This window comes from Oncorhynchus nerka, linkage group LG1 (assembly GCF_034236695.1).
Source record: "Oncorhynchus nerka isolate Pitt River linkage group LG1, Oner_Uvic_2.0, whole genome shotgun sequence".
Lineage (NCBI taxonomy): Eukaryota > Metazoa > Chordata > Actinopteri > Salmoniformes > Salmonidae > Oncorhynchus > Oncorhynchus nerka.
Genome location: NC_088396.1, coordinates 40813413 through 40824002, shown reverse-complemented (window position 1 = coordinate 40824002; position 10590 = coordinate 40813413). Strand labels below are relative to the sequence as shown.

Sequence of the window (10590 nt, the reverse complement as noted above, 5' to 3'; positions counted from 1 at the left end):
ACCCATTACCTTCAAAATTAATCTTTCTTTCCCTCCTTTTCTAAGAAAAAGTTTTAGAGAGAACGAATGGGATGATTCCATAATGATTAGATGAAGACCAGAAAGAAAACTAGGCGATTTAATGGTCAGTAAAATATTGTTTTATTTAGTCAGGGTACAACTGTGACATTGGTAATCAAAAAAACTAGCTTTTCAAAATTAAAGCTAGGGGCATTTAATATAATATTTATTTGTTTTAAAACACTCGTCATCCCCTTCAATAAATCCTCTTCTATATTTGTTTTTTACAAAGACAACATACTGTGACAAGAGTGTACGGCGACGGGACGAAACAGACATGTGTTTGGATGCTCGGTCAGAGGAGATAGCAGACACAGACAGACATAGGTTGTAATGCACTACGTAGGGAATACAGTACCCATTTGGATGCTCGGTCAGAGGAGATAGCAGACACAGACAGACATAGGTTGTAATGCACTACGTAGGGAATACAGTACCCATTTGGATGCTCGGTCAGAGGAGATAGCAGACACAGACAGACATAGGTTGTAATGCACTACGTAGGAATACAGAATACAGTACACAGACAGACATTTGGATACAGTACCCATTTGGATGCTCGTCAGAGGGTCAGAGGAGATAGCAGACAGACAGACATACAGTACCCATTTGGATGCTCGGATCAGAGGAGATAGCAGACACAGACAGACATAGGTTGTAATGACAGACAGTACCCATTTGGATGTTCAGAGGAGATACACAGACAGACTGCACTACGTAGGGAATACAGTACCCATTTGGATGCTCGGTCAGAGGAGATAGCAGACACAGACAGACATAGGTTGTAATAATGGGGCATTTGGATCAAGGCAACCGGGAACTATAAGGGACGGTATAATGGGGCTATCAAGGCAACCGGGAACTCGAGGTCAAACGAGGTCAAATCACGACGTTAGTGATCTTCAGGTCGGAAAGTCGGCACTCTAGAAAGATGCCAGTGTGTCCAACTTGAAATTTTGAGTTGGATACCATAAAAATACAAAAAATCCTAGTCGGAGCTGTTTTTTCCCCCTGAGTTCCCAGTTGTCTTGAACGCAGCCATTGTTTTGAACGCAGCATAAGTCACACCATGGGGGGGTTATTCTATTTTTATTAGAAAAATGTAACCAAATGTAACTTGCTAAATGGTCTTTAAGGTTTACAGAGAGTTACTATAGTAAAGTAAAGAACTATGGCGTTGGACCAGAGTGTTGTTCGATCAGAGGTTTTATTTAAGATTTGTAGCGTCTCAACACAGCAAAAAACATCAACACACCAGTCGAGCAGATTAGGCTAGACAGGAATCTTTGCATTCTGTATCTGGGTCGTTCCATCTCAAGAGATTTTAAATAAAAACATTACTATAGTAAGTACCTATTATGTGCCAAATAAAGTATCAGGGTTGATGATTTCATCTTAAATCAGTCACGAATCCCCATGTGACAGGGGGAATGGAAGATTGTTGTGAGGGGCGTGTGAACGCCAGCTTTAAATTGTTAAAACCTTTCTAACCAGGGCTTTCTGTGGGTAAAAGGGTTGACGCGAAATCCTCCACCCGCTCAGTTTCCCACCACAAAACACTAGAAAATGTCCAAAAAGAGTAGAACCAGCTCACCTGCTTTCACACTATGATTTGACTATAAGATGTTCAATGTTTCTTTTTTAAAGGAATAGTTTCACCATTTTGAAAACCCGAGTTCAGTTCAGGTAACAGGGTTGACCTTAAAATGAGGGATGGACGTAAATGAAGTCACATTAAATCAATAATAATCTTCAGAATCGACTTTGTCAAAGCAACAAAATAACTAGGACTTCAACAATGATGTTGAAAACTTGGGAGAAATGTTGGGTTTAAGTGGGTTCAAATCTTCCTAGCAGTAACTGAGGGTGCACGAAGACGAATGTCAAAACACTGAATTTTGGCACTTTGGCACGTTATTTCTTATAAAGATATTGAATTCTCCATGTGGTCTATATTAAAAGGGCACTTTATTTAATATAACAGACTTTTCAGATTCAATATTGGTGCACAATTTCTACATAAAATGTTGTTTTGTTCATAAATGCACACAAAGGGTTAACGCAGAGGCCGAGGCTTTAGAACTAGCACCTGTTCTATGATAAGGGCATGAGTTTTATTTAGCTAATAGCCTTTCAGCATTCTATTATCCATCACTGTAGGGACGGTACATCACCTCCTACCCCAGGCTAGAACGGAATGTTTACCTGTGAGCCACAGGAGACCCCATTTAATGTCCCACACTCCATCAGAAGTGGGCAAGCATAAAAACACACTGAGGTTAGTAGTCGCACCTAGTGGCGCCATTTTTGTAGTTCTTTGTCAGAGTACATCAGTGTTTAGCTGAGTGAGTTTTTTAAGCTGGGACAAACCCAGCACATACTTTCAGTCAACTCATAGAGAAAGGGGCCCCTATACGTCCCTCATAGTAACACAGCCATGCCAATAATGTCCTCTAGTAGAGAAATACACATCTATCAATCAACCAAGCCTTTTTAACACAAACAATGAATCAATCAATTGTCCCTCAGCATGTCCTCTTGGACATGGGGGTCACCCTTCAGTCCATCCCTGAATGAAAGCCCCCCGTTGTATCCACTACGAGAAGGGCTCTCATCAACAGCGTTACATCAGTTCCTCTGAGGGATAAATTAGGTGGATGCATGTGTCGAAGGGGGATAACTAGTCAGTTGTACAACTGAAAGCCTTCAACTGAAATGTGTCTTCCGCATTTAACCCAACCCCTCAATCAGAGAGGTGCGGGGGTCTACCTTAATCGACATCCAGGTCTTCGGCGCCCAGAGGCTTAACTGCCTTGCTCAGGGGCAGAAGGACAGATTTTTACCTTGTCAGCTCGGGGATTCGATACAGCAACCTTTCAGTTACTGGCCCAACGCTCTGACCACTAGGCTACCTGGAGAGTCTTCAGGCGGGCAGACAACCCCGGCTAACAGAGTATAACAGGCGCTTGAGGTGTGCTTGTGAATTCCTGGAAAATGTCATTGACTCCTCCATTGACTCTCTGGGCTTCAAATGTTAGGAAGGAGAACTTAAACAGGTTCTTGAAACCACTGTGCTCAGAAATGGTGAGTTGAGCAAAATCCAAACATTAGGTTCAGCATACAGGGTCCATAGAGAAAAGAACTTTAACATAGGGTAGCCTAGTGGTTAGAGCGTTGGACTAGTAACCGGAAGATTGCAAGTTCAAACCCCCGAGCTGACAAGGTACAAATCTGTCATTCTGCCCCTGAACAGGCAGTTAACAAACTGTTCCTAGGCTGTCATTGAAAATAAGAATTTGTTCCTAACTGACTTGCCTAGTTAAATAAAGGTCAAATAAATCAAATAAAAATAAAGGTCACCACCACTCTTCCTCACAGCAGAACAATGTTTTGTGTTCACAATCACAATTCCCTTTTAGGGAGAAAGAAAAAAAACATTGAGAAAATGTTGTCATTTAGTCCGTGTTTTCCATCAGAAAGAAACTGAGAAAGTTATATTAAGGTCAAGTTCACATTGTTAAATAAGCACAAGTGTTTTTTACGTAACATAAGAACATTCATGTTTTGTTAAAAAGCCTCAGGACTGAAGAACACAAAGTGAGGGTGTCAAATTACTGCAACGATTCTTCAGTAGTCTTGCTACTTTATTCTAGATAAAGGGATAGGCTCTGGCCTCTATTCTATACCATTCCACTCTCTCTCTGTCCCCACCCCCTCCCTCCCTCCCCGTAGTTTGGGACTTTGGGGGGTGTCACCATCTCTTCCACTCCATCCCTCCCCCTCCCTCCCTCTCTCTGGTAGGTTGGGTGTGTCAGATTCGTCCATTGCCATGGGTGCTGCCCCTCCTGCCATGAGGGGTGTAGAGGAGGTCAGAGGGACCGCAGGAGGTGGTAGAGGTCAAGCCACAGGCTTCACAGGCCAGGGCCAACTGTCTTAGAGCATCCAGAGAGTCAGCCTTGGCACCATGCAGGAGATCACACTGACCCTGTAGAGGGAGCGATGGAGGGAGGGAGGTAGGGAGGGAGGGAAGGAGAGAGAGGGAGGGAGGTAGGGAGGGAGGGAAGGAGAGAGAGAGAGGGAGGTAGGGAGGGAGGGAAGGGAGAGAGAGAGAGAGAGAGAGAGAGAGAGAGAGAGAGAGAGAGAGAGAGGGAGGGAGAGAGAGGGAGGGAGTTGGAGGGAAGGAGGGAGGGAGGGAGGGAAGGAGAGAGAGAGGGGGAGATAGAGAGGGGAGAGAAAGTAAAAGAGAGCAAGAGAGAGAGCGAGAGAGAGGGTGGGTGTTTATATAATATACAGCAGCGTAAATGTGTCCAAGACATTTTCCCCTTGGTGACAAAGTGTATTGTGCCTCCATGAGTACCTTGAGGACAGTGATGTTCCAGGTGAAACTCTCCAGGGCTTTACTATGCTTGCGCCCCTTCAGCCCCTCCTTCTCTCCCAGCCTGGGCAGCTCCTCGTGAAACTCCATTCCTGAGACGAGACAGGGACAGGTGAACGAGACAGAGACAAAATTAAGAGTCAGTGAGAGCTGAGGCTAGCGATAAGTAACAGAAAGACAATCCATATCATTCAATTTGAAAAAAATGTATTATATAATTTAGCTCAATTAAATGTCACACTTGAGCAGAGGATAAAAATAAATGCACTTTTTCCATTACTATCCTTTTGTCTCAAGCTCTTATGTGAGTAGTTTCTCTCCTTTTAAGGCTCATGATCTAGACCGACATCTGGGGTAGATATACGTTCATTAGTATGGTAAATCAAAACCAGCTATTTACTTTCCTCTCTACATTTCTCCCATATAGGGCAATGCACTTGAGCCAGCATATCTCTTCTGACAGGGGTACACAATACAATATAAAAGATGGACCTCTTCAATCACACTTCAGTAGAACACTTAAGTTATTAGAAGTTACAAGTTAGTTATTATTATCACACTGCTAGATTCCTGAAGATAGGATCCAGGGTTTGTTATTACTGTGGCTGGTTAGACATTCATTTTATATTCCTCCATCTGTCCATCCATCCCTCCTCTCACCCGCTCTCTGAACCTGTGCAATCCTCTCCTGCACAGCGTCTGCCTTCTCAATCAGCTGCTTCTGGGCTGAGATCATCTGGAAGGGACAGAGAGACAGACACTGGATGAGCGTCTGGACAGACAGACAGGCAGACAGACAAGATGAGCCTCTGAACGGACAGACAGACAGGCAGGTAAGCAGACAGACAAGATGAGCCTCTGGACGGACAGACAGACAGGCAGGTAAGCAGACAGACCAGATGAGCCTCTGGTCAGACAGACAAATACATTGAGTAACTAATTTCATTCTCAATAGATGTAAATCGTTTGCTTGCTGTTTGAGGTGAAGAAAACATTACTTTGAGAAGCTCCACAGCTCTTTAGTGGTGGTGCGTTAAGCCAATCAGAAATAGTATCAGATCCTCAAATGGGCACATTTCTATACCTACATTTGCGTGCAGACCAGGTAGTCTATAGGTCTACTACTATGTGTGCAGACCAGGTAGGCTTATAGGTCTACTACTATGTGTGCAGACCAGGTAGGCTTATAGGTCTACTACTATGTGTGCAGACCAGGTAGCCTATAGGTCTACTACTGTGTGTGCAGACCAGGTAGCCTATAGGTCCTCTCGCCCTCTCTCTGTCCCCTCGCCCCCTCTCTGTCCCCTCGCCCCCTCTCTGTCCCCTCGCCCTCTCTCTGTCCCCTCGCCCTCTCTCTGTCCCCTCGCCCTCTCTCTGTCCCCTCGCCCTCTCTCTCTGCCCTCTCTCTCTCCTCTCGCCCTCTCTCTGTCCTCTCGCCCTCTCTCTCTGTCCCTCTCTGTCTCTCTGCCCTCTCTGTCCTCTCTGTCCTCTCTGTCCTCTCTCTGTCCTCTCTCTGTCCTCTCTCTGTCCTCTCTCTGTCCTCTCTCTGTCCTCTCTCTGTCCTCTCTCTGTCCTCTCTGCCCTCTCTCTGTCCTCTCTGTCCTCTCTCTGTCCTCTCTGTCCTCTCGCCCTCTCTCTGTCCTCTCGCCTCTCTGTCCTCTCGCCCTCTCTCTGTCCTCTCGCCCTCTCTCTGTCCTCTCGCCCTCTCTCTGTCCTCTCGCCCTCTCTCTGTCCTCTCGCCCTCTCTCTGTCCTCTCGCCCTCTCTCTGTCCTCTCACCCTCTCTCTGTCCTCTCACCCTCTCTCTGTCCTCTCACCCTCTCTCTGTCCTCTGTCTCAATTATATATCTCTCTCCTAGTCATCTCTCCAGTTATGTGAGGAAACACAGCTGGAGAGGAGGATGTGGGATTGACACCACTCTCTCCCCATGCGGTCCCTACCATATCATAGTGGCTCAATAGTTTGCGTGTGGTGTCAGTGATGCTGCCCAGGGCCTCCAAGTGGGGGTAGCCGTCCTTCAGGGTCATGCTGGCCCCCGGAGGGCCCTCTGGGGTCTGAAGCCGCGTGGCCAGGGTCTGGATGCACTGCTTCAGCTTGGCCACTGGGGGGAGCCCACAATGCTCCTTGAAAGTCATACTGGCCCTCTGGGGGGGGGACAGAGACAGAGAGACAGAGGAGGTCAGATGCAGGGTATTATAGGTATATACGGTGAGGTGTTTTTTTCTATCCATGTGACCTGAAAAAGTCCAGACTAAGAGAGGATAGGAAATCACAGCATCAGATAAGGTGTAAACTCAGACCACACATACAGTATACATCAAGTCAAGCACAGACTATAACACATAAAACACCTCTTATTGTCTGCGAGAATGTCAGGCCAATCTCTGGTCAGGTTCAGGTCATTCTAAGTCAGGTAACGAGGCACTTGGGTGAGCCCCTTAATACCTAGGCTAGGGTCACCGAGGAGAGTAGACATGAAGGCATCCATGCTAAACATTTACTGTACTAGCTAATGTGTTTGGAAGGGAGAGGAAGGGAGGGAACTTACTGGGTCTCTCAGAAGTCTCTACTGAGAGATCAGACACACTGCCAAAAAACACTAGGAGATCAGACACACTGCCAAAACACCGGGAGATCAGACACACTGCCAAAACACTGGGAGATCAGACACACTGCCAAAACACTGGGAGATCAGACACACTGCCAAAACACCGGGAGATCAGACACACTGCCAAAACACCGGGAGATCAGACACACTGCCAAAACACCGGGAGATCAGACACACTGCCAAAACACCGGGAGATCAGACACATTGCCAAAACACCGGGAGATCAGACACACTGCCAAAACACCGGGAGATCAGACACACTGCCAAAACACCGGGAGATCAGACACACTGCCAAAACACTGGGAGATCAGACACCCTGCCAAAACACTGGGAGATCAGACACACTGCCAAAACACTGGGAGATCAGACACACTGCCAAAACACTGGGAGATCAGACACACTGCCAAAACACTGGGAGATCAGACACACTGCCAAAAAACACTGGGAGATCAGACACACTGCCAAAAAACACTGGGAGATCAGACACACTGCCAAAAAACACTGGGAGATCAGACACACTGCCAAAACACTGGGAGATCAGACACCCTGCCAAAACACTGGGAGATCAGACACCCTGCCAAAACACTGGGAGATCAGACACCCTGCCAAAACACTGGGAGATCAGACACCCTGCCAAAACACTGGGAGATCAGACACACTGCCAAAACACTGGGAGATCAGACACACTGCCAAAACACTGGGAGATCAGACACACTGCCAAAACACTGGGAGATCAGACACACTGCCAAAACACTGGGAGATCAGACACACTGCCAAAACACTGGGAGATCAGACACACTGCCAAAACACTGGGAGATCAGACACACTGCCAAAACACTGGGAGATCAGACACACTGCCAAAACACTGGGAGATCAGACACACTGCCAAAACAACTGGACCAGCACTCCCATTAGTGGTTACCACAGCCCACCTGAGATCAGAGTGGGTTGGTTGTGAGTGTTTGTGTGTGGGCGGGGGCACACATTATGATTAATAACAGACTGTGGTAGATGGCAGAAAGAGACAGACAGACAGACAGACAGACAGACAGACAGAGAGGCAGAAAGAGAGAGAGAGAGAGACAGAGAGAGAGACAGAGATGGAGAGAGAGAGAGAGAGAGAGATGGACAGAGATGAGAGAGAGAGAGAGAGAGAGAGACAGAGATGGAGAGAGAGAGAGACAGAGATGGAGAGAGAGAGAGAGAGACAGAGATGGAGAGAGAGAGAGAGAGACAGAGATGGAGAGAGAGAGAGAGAGACAGAGATGGAGGAGAGAGAGAGAGAGACAGAGATGGAGAGAGAGAGAGAGAGAGAGAGAGAGAGCGAGAGAGAGAGAGAGAGCGAGAGAGAGACAGAGAGAGAGAGAGACGAGCGAGAGAGAGAGAGAGAGACAGAGCGAGAGAGAGAGAAAGAAAGAAAGAAAGAAAGAGACAGAGAGAAAGGACAGATTGAAGTATGTGGACATGTGTGTTCGACTGTGTGGGTGGGTGTGTTAGTGCTGCACAATTAATGGAATTCACATGGAAATCACAATATTGACATGTGTAATATCCATATCACAGATGCACGCAATATTTTTTACCCCCTTTTCGTGGTATCCAATTGTTAGCAGTTACTATCTCGTCTCATCGCTACAACTCCCGTACGGGCTCGGGAGAAAGTCATGCGTCCTCCCATACACAACCCAAACCCTGTCACTCAACCTGCACAGTTCCTCCTTAGATTCACTCTAACCTTTGCATGAGGTTCTGTTAGGTCAAATGCTGTCAACACATTGTTCCAAACAAGAACAATGCTGCTTTCCACTTTGCTTCTTAATATAAATCATGTTATTTCTATGATTCCAACAGTTCATCCAAGTGTTTTGATCTATATCGCAAGTCACTTTAATAGATGGAACACTAGTCAATTTAATAATATGTTGATATTTGGATTACTCATCTACTGTCTATGCCACTCTGACACTGCTCATCCAAATATGTATATATTCCTTTACTTTAGATTGTGTGTATTGATAGATATTACTTGTCAGATATTACTGCACTGTTGGAGCTAGAAACACAAGCATTTAGATGTTATTGCATAAACACAGCAATAACATCTGCAAAACTCATGTATGTGACAAATAAAATTGGATTATAATCTCAATATTTTGAGCAAAAAATGTAATTGCATTTTTTGCCCATAATCGTGCAGCCCTAGTGTGTGTGTGTGTGTGTGTGTGTGTGTGTGTGTGTGAGAGACAGAGAGAGTGATTGTGTATAATAGAGATAAGTGGATCCAGATCAGATCTATGGTATTTATAGACTAGTGTATAATTCACCACTGACTAACTAGAACACAACAGCACATCGGCACCATCTGTTTGGGCAGGAAAATGTATTCAAATGTATTTGTTCATTTCAATATTAAGTTAAATGCATTTGGTTATCTAAATTAGCCCTCTAGAGTCTAAGCGGGGGTTGGGGGGTTCTACTAAGTTAACATGTGGAATTGTTTCATGATAGTCATACCATGGATCATTTAGCTATTTGATTTTTAGGGCCCTTTAAGGTTTAAAAATACATATACAAAACATATTTGATTAAACAATTAATTTGGCAGTGGTCTAGGGCACTGCATCTCAGTGCTAGCTGTGCCACCAGAGACTCTGGGTTCGAGCCCAGGCTCTGTCGTAACCGGGAGGTCCGTGGGGCTACGCACAATTGGCCTAGCGTCGTCCGGGTTAGGGAGGGTTTAGCCGGTAGGGATATCCTTGTCTCATCGCGCACCAGCGACTCCTGTGGTGGGCCGGGCGCAGTGCGCGCTAACCAAGGTTGCCAGGTGCACGGTGTTTCCTCCGAGCGGCTGGCTTCCGGGGTGGATGCGCGCTGTGTTAAAAGAAGCAGTGCGGCTTGGTTGGGTTGTGTATCGGAGGATGCATGACTTTCGATCTTCGTCTCTCCTGAGCCCGTACGGGAGTTGTAGCGATGAGACAAGATAGTAGCTACTAACAATTGGATACCACGAAATTGGGGAGAAAAAGGGGTAAAAAATATATATATATATATATATTTTTTTTTTTAAAATTTGGCTTGTGAGGCTTGTGGGCATCCTGGAGAAAAACAACTGATGAACGTATTTGTGAGAGTCTCACCTTTCCACAGAGGGGTCATATCAGTGTGTAGCCCAAACTGTTCAGACGCTACAGACAGACGTTGGCAGATTGTACCGACTTCAGAAGAGTCCCGTGAGGCTTGTGGGGTTCGTAGAACAAAACGAAGAACACCATCGTGTTTTGTATGAGTCAGAGGGGTCATAATAGTTTGTAGGTCAAACCGTTCAGATGCTACAGAAGACCGATATTTGGGATGTCTTATGGTCTGACAAACACCTCTCTAGCTCTGCCACCTTTCACCACAGATGTCTTATGGTCTGACAAACACCTCTCTAGCTCTGCCACCTTTCACCACAGATGCCTTATGGTCTGTCAAACATCTCTCTAGCTCTGCCACCTTTCACCACAGATGTCTTATGGTCTGACAAACACCTCTCTAGCTCTGCCAC

General features: G+C 45.9%; 1 protein-coding gene across 1 annotated transcript in view; it reads right to left on the bottom strand.

Moving 5' to 3' along the window:
- Positions 1 to 1248: 1248 nt before the first annotated feature.
- The window catches only part of LOC115119868 (inactive phospholipase C-like protein 1), a 142821-nt gene continuing 133479 nt past the window's right edge, over positions 1249 to 10590 (bottom strand). The window contains exons 7-10 of the mRNA XM_065018818.1: positions 6376 to 6579; positions 5096 to 5171; positions 4418 to 4527; positions 1249 to 4045 (exon numbers count right to left, since the gene is read on the bottom strand). Coding sequence (XP_064874890.1) covers positions 3872 to 4045; positions 4418 to 4527; positions 5096 to 5171; positions 6376 to 6579 — 564 coding nt within the window. The 3' untranslated portion in view covers positions 1249 to 3871. The remainder of the gene's footprint in view (positions 4046 to 4417; positions 4528 to 5095; positions 5172 to 6375; positions 6580 to 10590) is intronic.